We start from the raw sequence: 26,462 nt of genomic DNA, 5'->3' as shown, positions 1-26,462 counted from the left end.
AAAAATTTTAATTCTTAACAGAAAAGGTGATCTGGAGAAGATCCTGAAGGAAGAACGAAGAAGTAAACGGAAAATTCTTGGTCTAGAGAAAAAGGAGGACTGACAGATGCTGAAATCCTATAAAGCAACACAGAAATGATCACACCTAGCAGCAGACATTAGAAAACGAGGATTTAAATTTTGTGGACATATTCATAGACTCCCAACATCGAAGTTTACACACAAGATTACGGCATACATCGGAAAATTAAAAAATGGACCATGTATCAAAGAAGATAAAAATTACTTCTACGAGGCACAGACAGAAGCATTGGTAGTAGCAGACTGGCATCTGTTCAGTCAGAAGATAAACTGTTGAGTAGAATGAGGCTCCAGAACAACCAGGAACTAAGTGAACTGTAGAAAGAAAAACAGCCTTTGGCGAGAAAATGAGGGCAATACTGAATATCGGGAAACCGAACCTAAAATCACAGCGTGATCCAACATGTTTCACAGGCAAGTAACAATAATAATAAAAAACAGATTTAATTTGTTTCTTACAAATTATCAATAGTTTATACGTTACTAAATAGAAATAGAAGAGAAAGCTCTTAATTAAGAGCTGAAAACTATAACCTCCAATAATAATGTTTGCATTATAATTTTATTTTCCATTTCTTCGCTTTATGCGCGGGAAACTCGCTGATTAAGTCTCTGCTCAGTAGAAAATCTGTAAAACGTTACTTAGCATCTCTGGCCTTTGTCGTTTAAACTGACATAAATTGAAACTATTTTGGCTACTTATGTCATGAACCACCTCTGAGGTATAAATACTTTTAATAATAATTTCATTTATTTAATGTTTATACTTTGAAAAACACTATTTTATACCTTTTCCGGTGGCTTTTTAAGGATATATAGTTTATTCTCATTCTGCACCAAAAGTTTTTACCATATGATTCTTACTGTAAATTTGCGCGGGGTCTATGTTCCGAGCCTACAGGTTTTTATATGTTTCTGCTCTACACAGTTTGCACATTTCTTTTCGTAGCTAGAAGTATCGCTTCCCTTACTGGATCCGGTGCTACTAATATTACACGCATTCATTACAATTACATTGATTCTTCCAGAAGTGCTAGTTCTGCAAGGTTAGCAGGAGAGCTTCTGTGAAGTTAGGAAGGTAGGAGACGAAGTACTGCCGGAAGTAAAGCTGTGAGGGGCGGGGGGAGGGGGGGGGGGGGAGGTCGTTCTGTCGGTAGAGTCGGTAGTGCACTTGACCGCGAAAGTCAAATGTCCTGAGTTCGAGTCTCGGTCCGGCACACAGTTTTAATCTGCCAGGAAGTTTCACTCCGAAGGTGACTGATATCTACAGTTCTTGACTTGTGAATACTATTCAGGATCAGAACACCCAGTAACTTTTTTCATTTCACGCAAATGTATATCCACCCAGTCCTTGTAAAAGATTCAACCTTTCTTTTTGGTCCACATACGCACTTTATCAATGAGGGGTACACGAAATAATAAGGTACTTTCAAAATGTTTCCGCAATAAATAATCAAAGACAGCGTCTGAAGTTGTATCTCCTTTTAAAGGTAAGTCATGTAATGCTCAAAACAATACTTAAGAAACAACTGATTTCAGCTTGCCACGATTGCTTTCTAATAATTTCGCAAGATTCTCACTGATCGACGAGTTCTTCTACACTCTTACTTTTGTTGTAACAACATTATCAAAATTACTTGATCTTTCAGCTGGATCTTTATGCCACACCGAATTCATGGGCATTTTTACAGTTTCTTGTAACTTTTTAAAATAGATGAACGAACGGCTTATGAATGCGCCATGATCGCGTTGCGTTATACGTGGCCGAAAAACACACGCAATTTACGAAGTGCATACACCATACATCATAACCAGCGAAACCGAAAGGTTTTCTTTAAGGCATGTACAGTCATGCTCAAAAGTATCCGAACGACCTGAATTGACTTTCACCTGATTCGCATGCAACCCACATAACGCAGCTGTCTAACAGGTCCTCTAATCGCTCCTTGGTACAGTCGTTTGACTATTGAAAATGGTCCCAACAAGTCACCACTAGAAAACACTGCTCTGTATCGCAAAAATTCAAGATGTAATACCACGAAACTAGAAATATCAGGAAACAACTTATCACAGATGAGACAGTCCTCAAGGCTTGTAAGCTCACATTTATTGCAATAAATGACATACCAGAAATGTTACCACTCTCATTATTACGTCAGATAGGTAATGCACGTAGTAAGTTCGTCGTATTCATGATTTCCTCTTCAAAGTAACATACCATATTTGTTATTTTACACAAATGACATAAAAAATTTACGTTATTTACTACTAACTAGTTGATAATACGTATGAACTTCAAATGACACGACGATCCGCCTCGTTCTGCATATGGATTCAAACACAGGTCATGCAGACTAAGATTTCGTAACTGACGGAAACTAAGTCATTCCTGACTAGGCATACAGAGAGTGATATACCTCGATTTTAGACAGTATCAGTTAGCAAATAACAACTTTAAATTACATTACGTAAACATTTTTAACGGACGCGAATTCCTACCCAGCATCTATTGTCCCTGTTAACGAACTTCGAGAGATGTTAAATATTGCTTCTTCACAAGTTACTTACTTGAAATGCCGTGAGGTAAAGCTTTGTGTTGGAGAGGGATTCGAACCCAAAACCTAATCGTATTGTTATCGAAGCACAATCAACTGTGACTTATCGGATTCTCTCGGCAATAGCTAGATGTTTTAACTGAAATGACGAGACGAAACATTAATTTTTTCCTTCCCAGAACTCCAACTGGGCACCTATCGTTGTTATATTGTAGAGAAAACAAACGTTAAATATCGGTTTGCTACACCAGCAGCGACATGTGAGCATGTTTGAACTAGAAATAATATGAAGTAGAGTTCAGTGCTGACTGGGAATCGAATCCCACACATATCGTTGTTGACTACACACAAAGGGGTTTCAGCTACCGAATTTTTCTCCACCAGCAACTCTGAATAACATCCTCCAACTTACAGTGATCTCTCAAATAGTTCTGTGTCTCACTGGGAGTCAAAAAGTCAGATATCGTTAGTGTTGACAACGAATGAAAATGCATTAAAAATCAAAATTATTATCCATTAGCAGATACGGCTTCTCATGCTAGAGCTTGATAATACATAATGAAAACTTTAGTGCCGGGCCAGGATTCGAACCCATTCACGCGCAATATGTGGAGATGTTGAGGAATCTGCAGTTTTGAACAAACAACGAATAGTAGTCGAGCTGTATAGTCACGAAGGGATCACATTCCGCGTTAAGGGCGGTCTGAGTTGCATTCCCAGTTCAGAACCAATTTTATCGACATAACAGAAACTCAAATAAAAGATGGAATAAGTGTCCTGTGGACCTACATAGCGTTTGTTTCGTCACTAGAAATAAATAATTACTATAAGAAAGGTTACTGGTGATAAAGTTCCCACATTTCGCCACTCCGGACTTTATTGTGATTCAGCCTAATGTCTACTTGGTAGAGAAGCAATATCATGTTTCATGTGAATTTCAGACCACAATGTCATTATACCTTCTTCACTTGGCGCAGCCAGAAGAGAATAGAATCTGTATCTCCCTATTAAAAAACAACGACATAAGTTGCAATCGAACCGAGATTCTTGTCATAGGAACCTATCACCAATCCAACAGACCACCAAATCCACATCTCTGAGATTCATTTTCCTATCATAGCATCGTTGCGGCACACACGATGAGAATTCTGAGACACAGGCTCCCGATAGTGGTTTGCAGCATGTTCAGTACATTCATTTACTTGGTTGCGTGAATCCCCATGATCGAGCTGCCTCGGCTACCAAGTGCTTACCTTCGACTCTATTTTGTAATCACCGAAACAAAATCACGTAACTGCCACCTACACAGAACTGCCAACAGTGTAAGACGCAGAAATTTAAATAGGAAGTGCTCCTTTCCATTTCAGCTATTTTATTGCACTATCTGTTTGTTGAAAACGTCGTGCAGTGCAAAAGAAAAAAAATAACTGTCTGTCTCTCACAAGTCTAGATCCGGCCACATGCATTATCTAACAGCACTGCGAAATGCAGTAGTTCTGGAGGAACTATTGTTGACTTTGGAGCTGCTGTAGCTACATGAGAGCTAGTAGAGTACTGGTAATCGTCGCGAGTTCTATTACATTCGCTGCCGCATTTTTGAAACGTCTGATGAAGTTATCAATTTAATGGAACTTTGAACATAATTTCCTTCACATCTCAACCCAAAATTGCCGCATGTAGAAAAAGGGTTAACTTCTGCGAAATTTCTTTCTTTTCAGGTTCAATAGACGGCCAGGCAGCAATTGCACCTCGAAGCTTTTGTATTATGTATGGTGATAGCGCATCGTGCCAGAATAGTTAGAAAAGCATTTTCTACATTAGCTGACGTCTGGTAGTGGCATTTTATTCTTCTTCAAACCTTGTTTGACAGCTTTAACTCAGAACAAGTTTTGTACATGTATATAATCAATACACTGCATGTGCATTGTCGGACTGATATAGATTACATCAGAGAATTCGCGTATATCGTTGATGATTAATCTCTCGCTTATGTTTAGCGTTGTTTTAACATCACTAAAAGAAGCCTTACGAAAATTTTGCACTGTATTATAAGAAATGAAATAAAACTACCCACGATAACCCTACGACGTAAGTCTGTTTTAATAAAACTGAGTAACTGTACACAAGAGTGCCTCTATCGGCGCAAATTAGTAAAATACTACTCACTTAGATTTCGATTGGGTCTGTGTTTAATTGGTATGCTGTGTCATACTCAACAGGTATGCAAATGTGGCATTTCATAAATAAAGTTATGTATTCCTAGAAACCCAAAACTTGCTTGTCATCAGCGGAAAGAGGCGTTACCTGTTGCGCAGCATATTAAGTTTTTCGTCATTGCACTATGTGCTGAAAGTATTTCTTGCGATTTCCTTATCGATGTTTGATCTGGTTGCTTGAAGTTCTTTCACACAAGGGATAAAAACGTTACAGTCTGTGAGAGCGGAACCGCGAATCGTAACAAACTCTCTTTTCATAGGTCAGCACGTCCCCACAGTGCTAGCGAAGAGATACGTGTGGTGTCATCCTCTTAGGAGGCTAATAGAGCTTAGAACTCGCAAACCGCTATTAAAGGACGAGGTTAGTTGCGATTTCCACGTGCAACGACTTTCCTGGGCTGAAAACCGTAAATTTACAATCTTTTGTTACACCTCAAGCGAAAATAATGCTGATTATTCGATGGAAATGACGAGAAGAATCAAGTGAACTTTGAGGCTTAATTCCATGCACACCAGGAAGTAACTCGTCGAGCACAGAGTTGCCAAACACCCCTTACCTTGCTGCCAAATCTCAGTTACAGTACCAGCAGGAAGAAGACGAACCGATATGATCCTACAAGGGGCTGGTAAGGGCCATAGCTGGAGTCTCAAAGACGCGGCTGCTACGGCCTGTAATACGTCATGCGTCTGATTCACATTTCTGTAACTAGGTTTAGGAACTGGAGCGTAATTATTAATAATACTCAGAACTGACTGTAAAGTAAGCATCATAAATCAGTAACTCACATAGTTGGTTTTATATTTGTATCGCAAGTGTACTCAAACCTAAGAAAGTCATTCACGGACATTTTCGTGCCTCGCCAATAGTCGAGCACACCAAACAAATAAAAATAAAAAAGAATGTGTGTGTGTGTGTGTGTGTGTGTGTGTGTGTGTGTGTGTGTGTGTGAAGGAGAGAGAGAGAGAGAGATAAAAATAAAAAAAACATGAGAGAGAGGGTAAAAAATGTTGTAAATAAATTGAACACCGGTATGTAAAGAAGTCTTTCATTAAAATGACATGTTCCACATCATTACGAAATGTCGTATTCGTGATCTATGGAACAAGTATTAATCTAATCTAATCTAATCATATCATATTGCTGACTAGCCGTGAAGAATCATGAATTACCGAAGTTTTCACCAATATCAGTAACCAAATCTAAACTTGAAAATAAAAGACGACAGTTTTTGTAATAAACCGGGACTCCTATCAAGACACTTTTATCCCTGTTAACTAAGCATGAAACATGTCTGATATACCTCCATTCAGAAGTAACAAAGCGTGTATGCATTTAAAGATGAAGCGCATGATGTGAAGTTCTGTGACGGAGATACGAACCCATCACGTAAAAGGATTGTTAACCAAGTAAAATTAAATGTTACGTATCGGTTTTTCTTACCAGTTGCTAGGTGTTTGAATCTAAAATAAGGATACAAATTTTTGTGCCTGAGCGACAATCGAACCGCACTCCTATCGTTCTTCTTTATCGTCCACGAATATAGCTTAAGTATCAGTTGCTTACTCACCAATAGTACCGAGCGTGGTGACGCAGTGGTTAGCACACTGGACTCGCATTCGGGAGGACGACGGTTCAATCCCGTCTCCGGCCATCCTGATTTAGGTTTTCCGTGATTTCCCTAAATCGCTTCAGGCAAATGCCGGGATGGTTCCTTTGAAGGGGCACGGCCGATTTCCTTCCCCATCCTTCCCTCACCCGAGCTTGCGCTCCGTCTCTAATGACCTCGTTGTCGACGGGACGTTAAACACTAATCTCCTCCTCCTCCTCCTCACCAACAGTAAGATGTGTGCGTGTTTGACCAGAAATTGTTGGCAACACATGAGCAGACATTAAAAATGCACGTTAATTTTCACTAGCAGGCCGGTGTGCATGTGATAGGGCTTGAAATTAAATTATAAATCAGGAACCAGACCCACATACCTACCTTGGGAGGAGACCTAGAGAAGATTGCAGTCTTGGAAAAAGGAACGAAATGATTGAACTATAGTGATCCGAGAGATTCAGATCCTCGAAAGAGGAGATACGAATTCCAAGCATAGTCCAGCACCATATTTTTCAACGTCTCTAGTTCAGTCAAGTACAAGTAAAAAAAGAGTCCTGTTCCTTTAAATGGCTATCGGTTCATCAAATAAGCTATATTCGTGGACGATAAAGAAGAACGATAGGAGTGCTGTTCGATTGTCGCTCAGGCACAAAAATTTGTATCCTTATTTTAGATTGAAACACCTAGCAGCTGGTAAGAAAAACCGATATGTAACATTTAATTTTACTTAGTTAACAATCCTATTACGTGATGGGTTCGTATCTCCGTCACAGAACTTCACATCATGCGCTTCATCTTTAAATGCATACACGCTTTGTTACTTCTGAATGGAGGTATATCAGACATGTTTCATGCTTAGTTAACAAGGATATAAGGGTCTTGATAGGAGTCCCGGTTTATTACCAAAACTGTCGTCTTTTATTTTCAAGTTTAGATTTGGTTACTGATATTGGCGAAAATTTCGGTAATTCATCATTCTTTACAGCTAGTCAGCAATATGGTACCATTAGATCAGATTAGATTAATACTTTTTCAATAGATCACGAATGCGACATTTCGTAATGATGTGGAACATGTCATTTTAATGAAAGATTTCTTTACATACCGGTATTCAATTTATTTACAACAATTTCTATCCTCTCTCTCATGTTTTTTTTATTTTTATCTCTCTCTATTTCTCTCTCTCTCTCTCTCTCTCTCTCTCTCCTACACACACACATTCTTTTTTATTTTTATTTGTTTGGTGTGCTCGACTATTGGCGAGGCACGAAAAGTCCGTGAATGACTCTCTTAGTTTTGAGTACACTTACGGTACAAATATAAAAACAACTATGTGAGTTACTGATTTATGACGCTTACTTTGCAGTCAGTTCTGAGTATTACTAGTAATTACGCTCCAGTTCCTAAACCTAGTTACAGAAATGCGAATCAGACGCATTATGCATTCCAGACCGTAGTAGCCGCGTCTCTGAGACGCCAGCTATGTTCACTTCCCAGCCAGCTGTAGGATCACATCGGTTCGTCTTCTTCCTGCTGGTACTGTAACTGAGATTTGGCAACAAGGCAAGGTATGTTTGGTAACTCTGTGATCGACGAGTTACTTCCTGGTGTGCACGGAATTAAGCCTCAAAGTTCACTTGAATTTTCCTGTCATTTCCATTAAATAATCAGTGTTATTTTCGCTTGAGGTGTAACAAAAGATTGTAAATTTACGGTTTTCAGCCCAGGAAAGTCGTTGCACGTGGAAATCGCAACTAACCTCGTCCTTTAAACAGCAGTTTACGATTTCTAGGCTCTATTGGCCTCGTAAGAGGAAGGCGCCACACATACCTCTTTGCTGACGCTGTGGGGACGTGCTGACTTGTGGAAAAGCGTTTCATATGGTTCGCGGTTCCGCTGTCACTGACTGTAACGTTTTTATCCCTTGTGTGAAAGAGCTACAAGCAGTCAGATCAAACATCGATAAGTAAATCGCAAGAAAATACTTTCAGCACATAGTGCAATGATGAAAAACTTACAATGCTGCACAACAGGTAACGCCTCTTTCCGCTGCTGACAAGCAAGTTTTGGGTTTCTAGGAATAGATAACTTTATTTTTAAAAAGCAACATTTGCATACCTGTTGAGTATGACACAGCATACCAATTAAACACAGACCCAATCGAAATCTAAGTGAGTAGTATTTTACTAATTCGTGCTGATAGAAGCACTCCTGCGTACAGATACTCAGTTATATTAAAAAAGACTTCGTCGTAAGGTTATCGTAGGGAGTTTCATTTCTTATAATACAGTACACAATTTTCGTAAGGTTTCTTTTAGTGTTGTTAAAACAACACTAAACATAAGCGAGAGATTAATCATCAACGATATATGCGAATTCTCTGATGTAACCTATTACAGTCTGACAATGCACATGCAGTTTATTGATTATATGCATGTATAAAACTTGTTCTGAGTTAAAGCTGTCAAACAAGGTTTGAAGAAGAATAAAATGCCACTACCAGACGTCAGCTAATGTAGAAAATACTTTTCTGACTATTTTGGCACAATGCGCTCTCACCATACGTAATACAAAAGCTTCTAGATGCATCTGTTCCTTGGCCGTCTATTGAACCTGAAAAGAACGAAATGTCGCAGAAGTTTGCCCTTTTTCCACATGCGGCAATTTTGGGTTGAGATGTGAAGGAAATTATGTTCAAAGTTCAATTAAATTGATCACTTCAGCAGACAGCAGAATTTAGTTTTAAAAAATGCGGCAGCGAATGTGTAGAACTCGCGACGATTACCAGTACTCTACTAGCTCTCATGTAGCTACAGCAGCTCCAGAAGTCAACAACGGTTCCTCCAGAACTTCCACATTTCACAGTGCTGTGAGATAATGCATATGGCCGGATCTAAACTTCTGTGAGACAGGCAGTTACTGCTTTTCTTTTGCATTGCACGACATTTTCGACAAACAGATGGAGTAGCTCAAATGGAAAGGAGCACTTCCTATTTAAATTTCTGCGTCCTACACTGTTGGCAGTTCTGTGTAGGTGGCAGTTACGTGATTTTATTTCGGTGATTACAAAATAGAGTCGAAGGTAAGCACTTGGTAGCCGTGGCAGCTAGATCGTGGCGATTCGGTCAACCAAGTAAATGAATGTACTGAACATGTTGCAAACCTCTACCGGGAGTCTGTGTGTCACAATTCTCATCGAGTGTGCCGCAACGGTGGTATGATAGAAAAAGGACTCCCAGTGAAGTTGATTTGGTGGTCTGTTGGATTGATGATAGGATCCTATGATAATGGTCTCAGTTCAACTCCAACTTATGTCGTTGTTCTTTAATAGGGAGAGACAGATTCTATTCTCTTCTGGCTACGCCAAGTGAAGAAGGTATAATGGCATTGTGGTCCGAAATTCACATGAAACATGATATTGCTTCTCTACCAAGTAGACGTTAGGCTGAATCACAATAAAGTCCGGAGTGGCGAAATGTGGGAACTCTTATCACCAGTAACCTTTCTTATACTTGTTATTTATTTCTAGTGACGAAACAAACGCTATGTAGGGTCACAGGACACTTATTCCATCTTTTATTTGAGTTTCTGTTATGTCGATAAAATTGGTTCTGCACTGGGAATGCAACTCAGACCGCCCTTAACGCGGAGTTTGATGCCTTCGTGACTATACAGCTCGACTACCATTCGATATTTGTTCAAAGCTGCAGATTCCTCAACATCTCCACATATTGCGCGTGAATGGGTTCGAATCCTGGCCCAGCACTAAAGCTTTCATTATGTATTATCAAGCTCTAGCATGAGAACCCCTATCTGCTAATGGATAATAATTTTGATTTTTAATGGATTTTCATTCGTTGTCAACACTAACGATATCTGACGTTTTTGACTCCCAGTGTGAGACAGAACTATTTGAGAGATCACTGTAAGTCCAAGGATATCATTCCGAGCTGCTGGTGGAGAAAAATTCGGTAGCCGACGTCTCTTTGTGTGTAGTCAACAACGATATGTGTGGGGTTCGATTCCCAGTCAGCACTGAACTGTACTTCATATTATTTCTAGTTCAAACATGCTCACATGTCGCTGTTGGTGTAGCAAACCCATATTTAACGTTTGTTTTCTCTAGAATATAACAGTGATAGGTGCCCAGTTGGAGTTCTGGGAAGGAAAAAATTAATGTTTCGTCTCGTCATTTCAGTTAAAACATCTAGCTATTGTCGAGAGAATCCGATTTGTCACAGTTGATTGTGCTTCGAAAACAATCCGATTAGGTTCTGGGTTCGAATCCCTCTCCAACACAAAGATTTACCTCACGGCATTTCAAGTAAGTTACTTGTGAAGAAGCAATATTTAACATTTCTCGAAGTTCGTTAACAGGGACAATAGATGCTGCGTAGGAATTCGCGTCCGTTAAAAATGTTTGCGTTATGTAATTTAAAGTTGTTATTTGCTAACTGATACTGTCTAAAATCGAGGTATATCACTCTTTGTATGCCTAGTTAGGAATGACTGTTAGTTCCGTCAGTCACGAAATCTTAGTCTGCATGACCTGTGTTTGAATCCATATGCAGAACGAAGCGGCTCGTCGTGTCATTTGAAGTTCGTACATATTCTCAACTAGCTAGTAGTAAATAACGTAAATTTTTTATGTCTTTTGTGTAAAATAACAAATATGGTATGTTACTTTGAAGAGGAAATCATGAATACGACGAACTTACTACGTGCATTACCTATCTGACGTAATAATGAGAGTGGTAACATTTCTGGTATGTCATTTATTGCAATAAATGTGAGTTTACAAGCCATAAGGACAGTCTTATCTGTGATAAGGTGTTTCCTGATATTTTTAGTATCGTGGTATTGCTTTACATCTTGAGTTATTGCGATACAGAGCAGAGTTTTCTAGTGGTGACTTGTTGGAACCATTTTCAATAGTCAAACGACTGTACCAAGGAACGATTAGAGGACCTGCTAGACAGCTGCGTTATGCGGGTTGCATGCGAATCAGGCGAAATGCAATTCAGGTCGTTTGGATACTTTTGAGCACGACTGTACATCATTTGTTTTTTTTAATTATAATTGTTGTCAGGCTCCCATGGCTTCAATAAAGTCTTATATGGTACTTCAGGGAATCATCAATCTCTTTTCTTGCTTTTGAAAGAAATTTCCGATATTTTTCTACTCTTTTGTTCCCAAGTTTCAGCCAGGTACTGTATTTTTCCTCTCCCTCACTTTCATTTTCGGTTTTCATTCGTTTAAGAGAGACAAAAACATTACAAATATCAGTCATTTTTTTCGTCCTATGCACTGCGCTTTTACACCCCAGAATGCACAAAATCTGCATTCACGCACCACTACTCACTGTTGGCTGTAGAAAAATTGAGAGATAACTTCGTTCACTGCCAATAACTCTCTCCCCCCGTACGTATGAGATGAGTTCCGTGACAGCCCGCTACAGAGACGTACATGCTCAAACTTGGCACTTATTTCCAGTAATGACCATGAAATTAATTAACTGAAGGCCTTCACACAACAATTACTCAGAGAATGCTACCCACTGTTAGAAAGCGCAGGTTGACAGTAGTTCCAGGGACGACTTCCTACTTTTCCTCACAAGTAGAAATGAACGCCTCTTCAGTAAATGGAATGAAACACAGTATACTAGGCTCTTTAAATCAGCGTCTGTCAGTAGCAAAGCATTACTTGAATTTTGAAGGAGTAAGCTTTTGTTGAATGTGTTTCGTTGTGCAACCTTCTTGTTACACCAATGGGTGCGTGACATTTTCAATTCCTAGGAAGGGAACAATTCCAAGACGAAACTCTCACCACAGACATCCTTCTTAATGGAATCGCGTACACATGTAATAGTTCCTTCACTCGGTAGACAGACAGCGTTATTTCGTACGAACGTAGTATATTAGTAATGCCCAAAATTGGTCAACATGTAATCTTACTTTCCTCGTGAGCTACACCACGTTCATGAGTACTAAACTTCCGAATATTCTGGCAGTAGAAATGTATATTTAATTTCACATTTTTTCGCCACACAGCAACCGTACTGTATTTAATTTTCATTTATGGTGTCATTTTTAAGATTTTATGCCATATTTATATGTTTAATACACATTTGTTTCAGCAAATGTTGAATGATTATCTAACTACAAGCAAACTGTTCCGTCAACAGAAGCTCCCTCATTTCCACGAACCTCTGCATGCTGACTGTCACACACTGTAACGGTTCTAAGATTGTCATACGACAGTTCTCGTGCATCATCAAACGATAATATAGAGAAAAACATGGCGATTTTAAATTAATTATCCATTCCGTAATTTCAGTTACAACATCCTATAATTTTTTTATTACCTGACTTCATTTTATAACCTACTTTACATGTTTCTAGTATCAGTTTTACTTCATTTTATAGATACTTTCAGGTCATTTTAGTAATAATCTTCCACGTATTTTAGGTCATAAAAATCCGAGCCCAGCAGTTACAGGTCCTTTTCATAAATGTAATCTAAATGAATTCTCACAAGGTGCAGCTGTCTGCAGTGACACCCCCGCCCCCCGACCAACTATGAGCGCCCATGAAAAGAACTTTATTTTAACGATTGTTTTAAAAAAATGGTTGAAATTAGAAAATATTATACACTCAAAGATGACGGAGGTGACATTAACGGTTTAACAACACTTCATTTGCATATTAGATTACGCAACAAAAACATGGCAGTATTACGTAACCACATTCAAAGACACGCATAAAAAAGTCCATAGGTAACAGAATAACGAAGATATTTTTGTGGTAAATGTAGCGCTAAGAAACAACTGTGGTGGCCTTTAGATTCAAATAGGTAAAATTGGTATCATATCTATTACGTTATGTGCAAACAGTAAATTTTTTAAATGAAGTTAGTGACAGTAGTTGTAACTGGTAACGGATAGAAGAGTTTCTATTCGAAATTCTTATTTACTGTCTTGCAAAATTTATGTTAAATCTACTCACAATCTTTAACAGCGAAAGCTTCACAGTTTAACCAAAGATATGGTAATTAATTCCTTTCGAACTGACTTCACTCAAAATTAGTATAAAAATATTTATCCACCTTTGCTGGAAGCGCATTCATTTAATAAAATAATCTAAATAATCTTGTTACCTGATTGCCTGTACTGAGGTTTGCTACATTCACGCGGCGACAATATAATTCGTACCTTTCGCATACATTACACACTCTTTTTTCTGTAAAACTGTAGCTGCAAATAAAAGTAGTCAACCGATAAAAAAACAACAATCGTTAATAACAGTACAGTTTAGTAATTTATTCATCTCGTAAACTGAAATTTGAAATCCAACTGACTTTACAAAATTTTACTTATAAGCTGTACTCTCTGCAGAGCTGTTCGGAGCATTGTTGACGTCAGAGATGTACAATGTCATCTCCTTGGTCGATGTCTAAAACAAAGTTAATGTTTCTGGTAAACAGACAGATAACTCTGTCGTAGCGTTATCAATGATTTCATAGATATTGGCTGTTTATGTAATGAAGCGGTTTCTTCCGCAAACTCATTATTTGGAACTGTCCACAACTATGCACAAGCTCTGATTTACGCGCACATTGCCGCTCACTGACTCACAACTGCTGACTGTTTGTCTCCTTGTTCAACAACATAGCAATATCTTTGATCTACGTAGTGCAGCTCTCTCTCTCTCTCTCTCAAATATTAAGAAAATATTCTTGTATAACATTTTCTTATACGTCACATATACTACTAATTATTTTACTATTTAAATCGTTAGTAAAATAATCGAAACCGAATTACTGAGTGATAATGAAAAATTGTAACTTTGCACAGACAACAGAAAGTTTGAAACAGTATCATATGCCATTAACGGGTGGTATTGTTTGTTACTTTAATAAAGCATTGGTGCATGTACTGATGTTCGTCAAAGAAACTTATGTAATAAACTGAAAACGGAAAAAAAGAAAAATGAAGTTGTGAGTTAATCCCTAGAATTTATTGTGTCATTACGAGGTAGACGGATTGATGGTCTATCGCCCATACAGACAAATCCGTCGTCCTTCTGTGTCTGATTTCTTCCTGTGTGACTTCATTAGGGACAATTTTGCATCCATTTGCTTACAGTGTGATGTTGGCAAAATTAAGAAGGCGCGTTATGACAGTAATCGCGAGTGTCATACCACACCACCTTGGGTCCGCAGCTCGTGGTCTAGAAGCTAGCGTTGCTGCCTCTGGATCACAGGGTCCCGGGTTCGATTCCCGGCCGGGTTGGGGATTTTTCTCTGCCCGGGGACTGGGTGTTTGTGTTGTCCTCATCATTTCATCATCATCATCATCATTTGTAACTGTGGCTAGACCGGACTGTGCAAAACGACTGGACTGTGTAAAAATTGGGACTTTGACGGGATCTGATGACCGCGCAGGTGAGCTCCCCACAAACCAAACATCATCATCATCACATCACCCTGAAAATGTTTAAAAGAATTGGGATACGTTTGGGCGTCTGACGTGTGCATGGAACTGAAATAGAGTGCATCTGAGAATGGTGCTGAAATATCAGACTTCTGTCATTAAGTTCGCGGTAAGATCACCACTCAATTTCAATAACGGTGGAAACACAGCTTCACGAAATTGTATAATAATTCGTAATCGTTGTAAGTTCACCGGAAAAAAATTAGTCATCCAGTGCGCATGCACAGAAGAATCGTCAAGCCTTTACAGGTGGCACAGCAGTAGAGTCACGTGCTCAATCACGCGCATACTGCCTCTACGCAAATAGACATAAACGTCGTGTGACTAGGGCCTCTCGTCGAGTAGACCGTTCGCCGGGTGCAAGTCTTTCGATTTGACGCCACTTCGGCGACTTGCGCGTCGATGGGAATGAAATGATGATGATTAGGCCAGCACAACACCCAGTCCCTAAGCAGAGAAAACCTCCGACTCAGCCGGTAATCGAACCCGGGCCCTTTGGTTTGACATTCTGTCGCACTGACCACTCAGCTACCGGGACGGACGCCTCTACGTGAACATAATGAAGTAAGGATCACCGGAACATTTATATTTCAAATAGACATGGTATGTAAATATGCCCATGGCCATAGGGTGCGTGTAGTTGCTGGATTTGTTGGTGTTTCCCGGCGGGTCGTTCAACGTGTCTACAACCAGAGGTGTAACACACGTGACCGCAAAACACGACGTCAGAAATGTGGTCGGACAAAGGTCCTGAGCGAGAGGGACCGGAGACACGTTTCACGGCTAGTGAATCAAAATCGCTTCCAAACCCGACAGGAAATGCAGCGGGCAGTGAATGGTGGTCCATCCCAAACCTGTTAGAGCGAACGCATTGCTACTGAAACTGCTTGAAATGAACATTTGGAGTCGTAAGAGACCATTGCTCACACAGGCACATAAGGCTGTACGTTTTCAATGGACTGGAAATAATCGAACGTGGACAGAAGCTGACTGGCGGAAGGTAGTGTGGTGTGACGAGTCACATTTTTGCCAATGTTCAAATGACGCACGTCGTCGAGTGCGTCTAAGGCTAAATGAAGCATTTCATTCTGAATTTGAGCAAGGTCAGGTTCAAGCCGCAGGTGATGTTCAAATGGCTCTGAGCACTATGTGACTTAACATCTATGGTCATCAGTCCCTTAGAACTTAGAACTACTTAAACCTAACTAACCTAAGGACATCACACAACACCCAGTCATCACGAGGCAGAGAAAATCCCTGACCCCGCCGGGAATCGAACCCGGGAACCCGAGCGCGGGAAGCGAGAACGCTACCGCACGACCACGAGCTGTGGACCCGCAGGTGATACTGTGACGCTCTGGGTGTGTTATGTTTTGAGAGTGTTTTTCTAATCATGATTTGAGCCATCTCCCTGAAGTGACCACTTACATAAACAAGCATGTTTATTTAAACATTCTGAATGATAAGGTATTGCTTTTCAGTCAACGCCTCCATGATGTGTATGCTATTGATGCTCCTATTTTTCAAAATGATAACAGCGAAGTTCATAGGGCTGGAGGAATATGTGACTGGTTTTCTGCATACTCCCTGACCATATTACATCCCGACTGGCCTGCAAAGTCACCTGACTTGAATCGCATAGAAAACTTGTGGGCCACGTTGGAACAGCGGGTAAAACTCCGACATCGGCATCCCCGCAGTGTGATGGAACTGTGCGATCAAATCCTCAACGAGTGGCTTAACGTGGATGCGACGTACTTGCGCAACCTTTTGGAATCACTTTCCAAACGAACACAGCCGGTTATGAAGTCCAGCTGCGGAATTACGTGGTATTAAATGACGCTTGCAATGGTTTTTCTAGAGGTGACTAATTTTTTTGTCCAGTGAGCTTACACACCGCTTAGACACATCAATGTGCCCATCTTTCAAGAGCCTGAGTGAGCACATTTTGCGGCATGGACGGCTGTGAGACGAACAGGAAGAGTGTCAGAGCGGTTCTTGAAGAGAAAGAAATGTGGATCCAGGTCGACTCCAATGCTGTGGCCAGCTCCACTATGTTTCTCGGTTGAGGAGCCATGACGCGAACATACTGGTCGAGGTGGTCCCACAGATTCTCGATTGGATCTAAATCCGGCGAGTTTGATGGCCATGGGTGTACGGTAAACTCATCATGGTGCTCTTCAAACTACAGTGCGAGCTGTGTGACACGTTACATTGTCCTGCTGGTAGCTGCCATCGTGCTGAGTAAAAACAAACTGCATGTAGCGGTAGAACTGGTTTCGAAGGATAGATGTATACTTGTGTTGGTCCACTGTTCTTCCAGAATGAGAGATCACACAGGGAATGCCACGAAAATATTCCAGAGAGGATACACTCCCTTCTGCATCCTGGAACCTTCCAACGATTGTTGCTGGGCCATACACGCCAATGGCTATCTGTCCAATGGCGAATAAAAAGCGATTCATCTGAAAAGTACACTATCGTCACTCAGTGGACGTCCAGCTGTGGTACTGGCGTGCAAGTTTCAGCCTTCATCGCCGATGAACAGCAGTCAGTATTGGAGCATGAAACAGGCGCCTGCTGCGGAGGCCCATACCCAGCAACCTTCGCAGAACGGTCGATGAGGAGACACTGTTGATACACCTTGGTTCATCTGGGCAATCATGTCCTCAACAGTTGCACGTCTTTCAGCCCGTACACATTTCCCGAGTCTTCGTTCACCGCTGTCGTCTATTGCCTGTGGTTTACTGCAGTTACTTCGACACCAGTTTTGGATCTCGCCCTTTAGCCATGGACAGTATACTTTAACTAAGGCGGATGCAAACATTTTACAAACTTAGTCATTCCAGAAATGCTTCTACACTGGCCCGAAAGTCAATGATCACGCCTTTTTGACGTCAGATAAATTGCTCCGTTTCTTCATTATGACAATGATAGCACTGTTTTCGGCGTCCTCCCGACATGAATGAAAATGAAACATTGTTATTTTTGTTGTTGTGGTCTTCAGTCTGGAGACTGGTTTGATGCAGCTCTCCATGCTACTATATCCTGTACAGGCTTCTTCATCTCCCAGTACCTACTGCAACCTACATCCTTCTGAATCTGCTTAGTGTATTCATTTCTTGGACTCCCTCTGCAATTTTTACCCTCCACGCTGCCCTCCAATAATAAATTGGTGATCTCTTGATGCCTCAGAACATGTCCTACCAACCGATCCGTTCTTCTAGTCAAGTTATGCCACAAATTTCTCTTCTCCCCAGTTCTATTCAATATTTCCTCATTAGTTATGTGACCTACCGATCTAATTTTCAGCAGCGTCTGTAGAACCGCATTTCAAAAGCTTCTATTCTCTTCTTGTCCAAACTATTTATCGTCCATGTTTCACTTCCATACATGGCTACACTCCATTCAAATACTTTCAGAAATGACTTCCTGACACTTAAATCTATACTCGATGTTAACAAACTTCTCTGCTTCAGAAACGCTTTCCTTGCCATTGCCAGTCTACGTTTTATATCCTCTCTACTTCGACCATCATTAGTTATTTTGCTCCCCAAATTGCAAAACTCATTTACTACTATAAGTGTCTCATTTCCTAATCTTATTCCCTCAGCATCACCCGAGTTAACTCGACTACATTCCATTATCTTCGTTTTCCTTTTGTTGATGTTCATCATATATCCTCCTTTCAACACATTGTCCATTCCATTCAACTGCTCATTCAGGTCCTTTGCTCTCTCTGACAGAATTACGATGTCATCGGCGGACCTCAAAGTTTTTATTTCTTCTCCATGGATTTTAATTCCTACTCCAAATTTTTCTTTTGTTTCCTTTACCACCTGCTCAACATACAGATTGAATAACATCGGGGATAGGCTACAACCCTCTCTCACTCCCTTCCCAACCACTGCTTCCCTTTCATGCCCCTCGACTCTTATAACTGCCTTCTCCTTTCTGTACAAATTGTAAATAGCATTTCGCTCCCTGTATTTTACTCCTGCAAACTTCAGAATTTGAAAGAGAGTATTCCAGTCAACATTGTCAAAAGCTTTCTCTAAGTCTAAAAATGCTAGAAACGTAGGTTTGCCTTTCCTTAATCTATCTTCTAAGATAAGTCGTAGGGTCAGTACTGCGTGTTCCAACATTTCTATGGAATCCAAACATCTTCCCCAAGGTCAGTTTCTATTAGTTTTTCCATTCGTCTGTAAAGAATTCGTGTTAGTATTTTGCAGCCGTGACTTATTAAACTAACAGTTCGATAATTTTAACATCTGTCAAAACCTGCTTTCTTTGAGATAGGAATTTATTATATTCTTCTTGAAGTCTGAGGGTATTTCGCCTGTATCATACATCTTGCTCACCAGATGGTAGAGTTTTTTCAGGGGTGGCTCTCCCAAGGCTATCAGTAGTTCTAATGGAATGTTGTCTACTCCTGGGGCATTGTTTCGACTCGGGTCTTTCAGTGCTCTGTCAAACTCTTCACGCAGTATCGTATCTCCCATTTCATCTTCATCCACATTCTCTTCCATTTACATAATATTGTCCTTAAGAACATCGCCCATATATAGACCCTCTATATACTCCTTCCACCATTCTGCTTTCCCTTCTTTGCCTAGAACTGGGCTTTCATCTGTGCTCTTGATATTCATGCAAGTGGTTCTCTTTTCTCCAAAGGTCTCTTTAATTTTCCTGTAGGCAGTATCTATCTTACCCCATGTGATATGCACCTCTACATCCTTACATTTGTCCTGTATCCATTCCTGCTTATCCATTTTGCACTTCCTGTCGATCTCATTTTTGAGACGTTTGTATTCCTTTTTGTCTGCTTCATTTACTGAATTTTTATATTTTCTCCTTTCATCAATTAAATTCAATATATCTTCTGTTATGTAAGGATTTCTATTAGCCCTCGTCTTTTTACCTACTTGACCTTCTGCTGCCTTCACTATTTCATCTCTCAAAGCTACCCATTCTTCTTCTACTACATTTCTTTCCCCCATTCTTGTCAATCGTTCCCTAATGCTCTCCCTGAAACTCTCTAAAACCTCTGGTTCTTTCGGTTTATCCAGGTCCCATCTCCTCATATCACACCTTTTTAGTTTCTTCAGTGTTAATCTGCAGTTCGTGGCCAATAGATTGTGGTCAGAGTCCACATCTGCCCCTGGAAATGTCTTACAATTTAAAACCTGGTTCCTAAATCTCTGTCTTACCATTATATAATCTATCTGAAACCTTCTAGTATGTCCAGGCCTCTTCCATGTATACATCCTTCTTTGATGAATCTTGAACCAAGTGTTAGCTATGATTAAGTTATGCTCTGTGCAAAATTCTACCTGTCGGCTTCGTCTTTCATTCCTTACTCCCATTCCATATTCACTACTACGTTTCCTTGTCTTCCTTTTCCTACTGTCGAGTTCCAGTCACCCATGACTATCAAATTTTCGTCTCCCTTCACTATCTGAATAATTTGTTTTATCTCATCATACATTTCATCAATCTATTCGTCATCTGTGGAGCTAGTTGGCATATAAACTTGTACTACTGTGGTAGGTGTGGGCTTTGTATCCATCTTGGTTACAATAATGTGGTCACTATGCTGTTCGTAGTTGCTTACTTGCATTCATAATTTTTTATTCATTATCAAGCCTACTCCTACATTACCACTATTTGATTTTGTATTTATAACCCTGTATTCACCTGACCAGAAGTCTTGTTCCTCCTGCCACCGAATTCGCTAATTCCCACTATTTCCAACTTTAGCCTATCCATTTCCCTTTTTAAATTTTCTAACCTACCTGCCCGATTAAGGGATCTGACATTCCACGCTCTGATCCGTAGAACGCCAGTTTTCTTTCTCCTGATAACCACGTCCTCTTGAGTAGTCCCCGCCCGGAGATCCGAATGGGGGACTATTTTACCTCCGGAATATTTTACCCAAGAGGACGCTATCATCATTTAACCAAACAATAAAACTGCATGCCCTCGGGAAAAATTACAGCTGTAGTTTTCCCTTGCTTTCAGTTGTTTGCAGTATCAGAGCAGCAAGGCCATTTTGGTTAGCGTTACAAGGTCAGATCAGTCAATCATACAGACTGTTGCCCCTGCAACTACTGAAAAGGCTGCTGCCCCTCTTCAGGAACCACACGTTTGTCTGGCCTCTCAACACCTACCCCTCCATTGTGGTTGCACCTATGGTACGGCTATCTGTATCGCTGAAGCATGCAAGCCTCCCCACCAATGGCAAGGTCCATGGTTCATGGGGGAAAATGAAACATTCTTTCTCTTTTAACACTCCATAATATCTGCCTTGCGCCAATTTGAACGTGGCAGCTTTTTTATCTGAATGGAATGGTAGCTGGCGTTATCCATTACCATAATTGACCCTTCTTCCAGCGCAGACAACAGTCGAATAAACCAATTCATTTCTGAATGGCTGTCAGATTGGCAAGAACTTTTGTCACCACGAAAAACTAGTTTGACCTCTGGTATGAAGCGTGTGGTTAATGAACCAGCGTGGGTGAAGATTAATCGGCCACCTCTACCAGTAGGCACTTTCAAACTGCCGTTTCCTTTGGGGTCGTGCCACATATACTTGTTGCTGTGGTTCTGTGAAACCCAAGTTTCATCCAAGTACACTACAGGCCTGGTGTTTTAAGCATGCGAGAAGTGCATTGTACGCAAAAATTTCGCTCTTGCGTGTTCCATTAAGAATTTCCGTCCGCCATTACACTTCTTGAATCGGAAACCAAGCAAGTATAGAAGATGAAGAACGGAGGTCTCTGAGCCCGAGTAATTGTTTCACGAAGGCCAGTCTATATTTTTTTAGCATTGGATACTCTCCTCTGTCGTAATATCCAAGTACAGTTCTACGCATGAGCTCTTTGTTAAAATCGTCGAAGTCGGTTGATTTCCGTTCACGTTCGTATACCTTTCTTGGAGAATCGAAACACTCACTCATGTCTGGAGATTCTGCCAATGACACAGATCTGATAATACACTCCTGGAAATGGAAAAAAGAACACATTGACACCGGTGTGTCAGACCCACCATACTTGCTCCGGACACTGCGAGAGGGCTGTACAAGCAATGATCACACGCACGGCACAGCGGACACACCAGGAACCGCGGTGTTGGCCGTCGAATGGCGCTAGCTGCGCAGCATTTGTGCACCGCCGCCGTCAGTGTCAGCCAGTTTGCCGTGGCATACGGAGCTCCATCGCAGTCTTTAACACTGGTAGCATGCCGCGACAGCGTGGACGTGAACCGTATGTGCAGTTGACGGACTTTGAGCGAGGGCGTATAGTGGGCATGCGGGAGACCGGGTGGACGTACCGCCGAATTGCTCAACACGTGGGGCGTGAGGTTTCCACAGTACATCGATGTTGTCGCCAGTGGTCGGCGGAAGGTGCACGTGCCCGTCGACCTGGGACCGGACCGCAGCGACGCACGGATGCACGCCAAGACCGTAGGATCCTACGCAGTGCCGTAGGGGACCGCACCGCCACTTCCCAGCAAATTAGGGACACTGTTGCTCCTGGGGTATCGGCGAGGACCATTCGCAACCGTCTCCATGAAGCTGGGCTACGGTCCCGCACACCGTTAGGCCGTCTTCCACTCACGCCCCAACATCGTGCAGCCCGCCTCCAGTGGTGTCGCGACAGGCGTGAATGGAGGGACGAATGGAGACGTGTCGTCTTCAGCGATGAGAGTCGCTTCTGCCTTGGTGCCAATGATGGTCGTATGCGTGTTTGGCGCCGTGCAGGTGAGCGCCACAATCAGGACTGCATACGACCGAGGCACACAGGGCCAACACCCGGCATCATGGTGTGGGGAGCGATCTCCTACACTGGCCGTACACCACTGGTGATCGTCGAGGGGACACTGAATAGTGCACGGTACATCCAAACCGTCATCGAACCCATCGTTCTACCATTCCTAGACCGGCAAGGGAACTTGCTGTTCCAACAGGACAATGCACGTCCGCATGTATCCCGTGCCACCCAACGTGCTCTAGAAGGTGTAAGTCAACTACCCTGGCCAGCAAGATCTCCGGATCTGTCCTCCATTGAGCATGTTTGGGACTGGATGAAGCGTCGTCTCACGCGGTCTGCACGTCCAGCACGAACGCTGGTCCAACTGAGGCGCCAGGTGGAAACGGCATGGCAAGCCGTTCCACAGGACTACATCCAGCATCTCTACGATCGTCTCCATGGGAGAATAGCAGCCTGCATTGCTGCGAAAGGTGGATATACACTGTACTAGTGGCAACATTGTGCATGCTCTGTTGCCTGTGTCTATGTGCCTGTGGTTCTGTCAGTGTGATCATGTGATGTATCTGACCCCAGGAATGTGTCAATAAAGTTTCCCCTTCCTGGGACAATGAATTCACGGTGTTCTTATTTCAATTTCCAGGAATGTACGTCCTAGAGTTGATTTGGAGACACCACACGCTTTAGCTCCTGGGGTATGAATCTGCGCATAATTTAGGTTATTCCTCGTTTCTTCATTGTCGGCCAGATCAGTAAAATACTTGAGTACATTCTATACGATAATTTTCGGTTGTTTACGAATGTCTTTCCGCCCTTAACGCACACCGACCGGAGGAGTACTACAAGTAGGCCGTTGCTCCTGCATGTTGCTCACCACCGAACACACGTCAAAGCGCCTTTCTAAAGACAGGAAGACACTGAGATCAGACGTGAACACTCGATATAGAACGGTAACACTGAGCTTTCACCTGCTCTGCCGTACCGCACTGCTAACGGTACCTACATGGCAACAAAGCCGAGAGGCGGGCGAATCACAGCACGCAGCCCATCGGGGACTCTACTTTCGCGCTGGCCACTCTAGTCCTGCCACCTGCTGTCTGTGAATGGTTAGTGCAAGATGACGTTGAACATGGCGGTGTGACTTGTGCAGCACCTACTGCTGTACATGGGCGATACTGCTAGCAGTTAACAGTGCAACACCAGAAGAATGGCAAATAATGTATTTTACTTACTGTCAGCATATGGTATAGCGGGAAGAATACCTAATTAAAATTATAGGTGATTTGGGGCTGTACAGGGTGTGAAATTCAGTACACAGAGCTGCCACTTGTGGGTGCAAGAACAGCTCTAATCCGGATGGTCACAAAGTGGAACTGAGCATGGATGACATGAACCACACCTCTTCAGCTTTATGCCCCAATTCAACAGCAGCTCTGTGTGCGAGTTGTGGTATACCACGACCAGACGTTCTCAGTGAGTGAGATAGGCTGGAGAGCGCTGGGGTCGCAAATCACATTAACCAACTCGTCCCGTGTGCCAACGGTGCTCTCTGTCGAGAGGTCAGATATTCCATCCATGTCCATGTCAGTGTTAGCTGCCTTGTGCCACGTGAGGCCGCCTTTAGGGTTTTAACAGCACATGCAGCGTGTGGTATTGCATTATCTTGCTGAATAAGAAAAAAAACGCCACAGAGACCTCGACTATGGGGTACAGAAACTACCTTAACAGGTAGAAAATGTATTGGATCTCGTCGAAAATATTAGCTATGCGCACCAGAGGTGATTGTGTTATTACCCAGAGGCGCTCTGCACCATCAGGCCACGTGCTGGCCCCTTATGATTATGACAAATAAGCTGCCAACTTTGGTTTCCTGAAGAGTCATTGCACATGTATACATCCATGGTGATGCTGTACTCGGTCTGAGACTCATCTGAAGAGACAGCACGCTGCCTCTAAAAAAATGGTTTAAATGGCTCTGAGCACTATGGGACTTAACTTCTGAGGTCATCAGTCCCCTAGAACTTAGAACTACTTAAACCTAACTAACCTAAGGACATCACAAACATCCATGCCCGAGGCAGGATCCGAACCTGCGACCGTAGCGGTCTCGCGGTTCCAGACTGTAGCGCCTAGAACCGCTCGGCCACTCCGGCCGGCATGCTGCCTCTCCTCTTGTGTGCAGGGCTGTCGTTGGTTGCACTGTAGTCGGCAAACCTCTCTGTCAAACGAAGCCGCAACAAGTATACTTTGTTCATATTAAAAGCTTTGTGGCATCAACAGCATTAGAGCAGAAGTTGTGGCACAGTTTCCATTACTAAAAGTGCAAGTATTCCAGAAGGTATAAGGTTTAGAGCAATGAAACCAAGTCTGCCACCAGTAATTGTACCTCTTGGTTTCACTTTGGTAAAAAGAATACAAGTGTCATTTAAAGAAAGTAATTTTGTGTTGAAAGTAATGTTTGTTTACTTGTAGAGATTATGCATTCCTGCTCATTGTGTCATTCCCTGACATGAGTGCATCCCTGGCAAATTGCACTTTTCGCATTTTGTTTCATTCGAAAATATATGAGGTGGCAAAGTTAGTGGGACACCCTCTGTATATAGACGAACTTACTCCGGCATTCTTTGTGGAGTTACACCTAAATGCATTTACTTAACCAAGCGTGTAGTTCACTTCATGCTAAAGGTGACGTTTGTCGCACACCGCCTTCACGATTTTTTTTATTTTAATGGCCGAAAGTGCCTGTATGCCGTGACTCTGATATTGGTGCTCTTCTTTTGCAGTCGGGAGGTTTCGCAAGTCTGCCGTACCTGATGAGGCTACTCTTTGGAGTTGTCTTTAGCTCTGTGGGCGACTGGATCCTTTCAAAACCAAACAGAAACAAGATCGTGGTCCGAAAGCTGTTCGTCATTCCATGTAAGTGAAACTTGGTCTGTATAGTTACCTACGTTTCAGGAAGCGTTTGCAATGGATGTGTAGCTATCTGTACAGTTCTACTGTTGCCTTTTTCCTGAATCTTCTGCATGGTAAGATAACCTACAGCAATGTGGACGCCAGATTTCTCAAAATTGAGGTAAGCCTAACTTGTCTGAGGAACGTTCCCTTCGGGGGGCACTATTGAGAAAATTTAGCGAACCAGCATTTGAGGCTGACTGCAGAACGATTCTGCTACTTTAAACGTACAGTTAGCACAAGGACCACCAAGATAAGATTAGAAAGATTAGAGTCCGCACGGAGACGTATATACAGTCGTTTTTCTCTCTCTCTATTCGCAGGTGGAACAGGAGAGGATATAACTAATAGTGGTACAGGGCGCTCTCCACCATGCACCGCACAGTGGCTTGCGGAGAGTGTATGTAGATATAGGTATAGAAATTCAGGGTAATTGCTGGGTGCGGCGCTTAAATCCGGACAAATGAAACTTTTTCTCAAAAGCAGATTTATAGAAACAAAATACAAATTAAAATGAAAATCCTTTTACATATAAGTAGTGGTATCTCACAAGAGTAATATTACTCGATGTAACTCCCCTCAGCCGCAATGACCGCCTCTACCCTTGTGTCGAAGCGATCGCATGCACTCCTTAAAACAGCGCTGTCCATATTCGCGAATGCTGCTTCGATAGCGGTACGTAGAAATGCGACGTTAGTGTGCCTCGTCTTATTGGTGCTATGCTCCAAACATAGTAGTCGACGGGGTTCAGATCCGGACTATGTGGGGGCCAGAACTCCTTTAATTAGAACATG

General features: G+C 41.9%; 1 protein-coding gene across 1 annotated transcript in view; it reads left to right on the top strand.

The window, feature by feature from the left end:
- The window catches only part of LOC124620030 (putative inorganic phosphate cotransporter), a 150,428-nt gene that overhangs the window by 92,148 nt on the left and 31,818 nt on the right, over positions 1–26,462 (top strand). Inside the window, exon 7 of the mRNA XM_047146696.1 lies at positions 25,500–25,632. Coding sequence (XP_047002652.1) covers positions 25,500–25,632 — 133 coding nt within the window. The remainder of the gene's footprint in view (positions 1–25,499; positions 25,633–26,462) is intronic.

This window comes from Schistocerca americana, chromosome 6, assembly GCF_021461395.2.
Source record: "Schistocerca americana isolate TAMUIC-IGC-003095 chromosome 6, iqSchAmer2.1, whole genome shotgun sequence".
Classification (NCBI taxonomy): Eukaryota; Metazoa; Arthropoda; class Insecta; order Orthoptera; family Acrididae; genus Schistocerca; species Schistocerca americana.
Note: the sequence above shows the minus strand (reverse complement) of the source record. Positions and strands in the feature narration are given on the sequence as shown.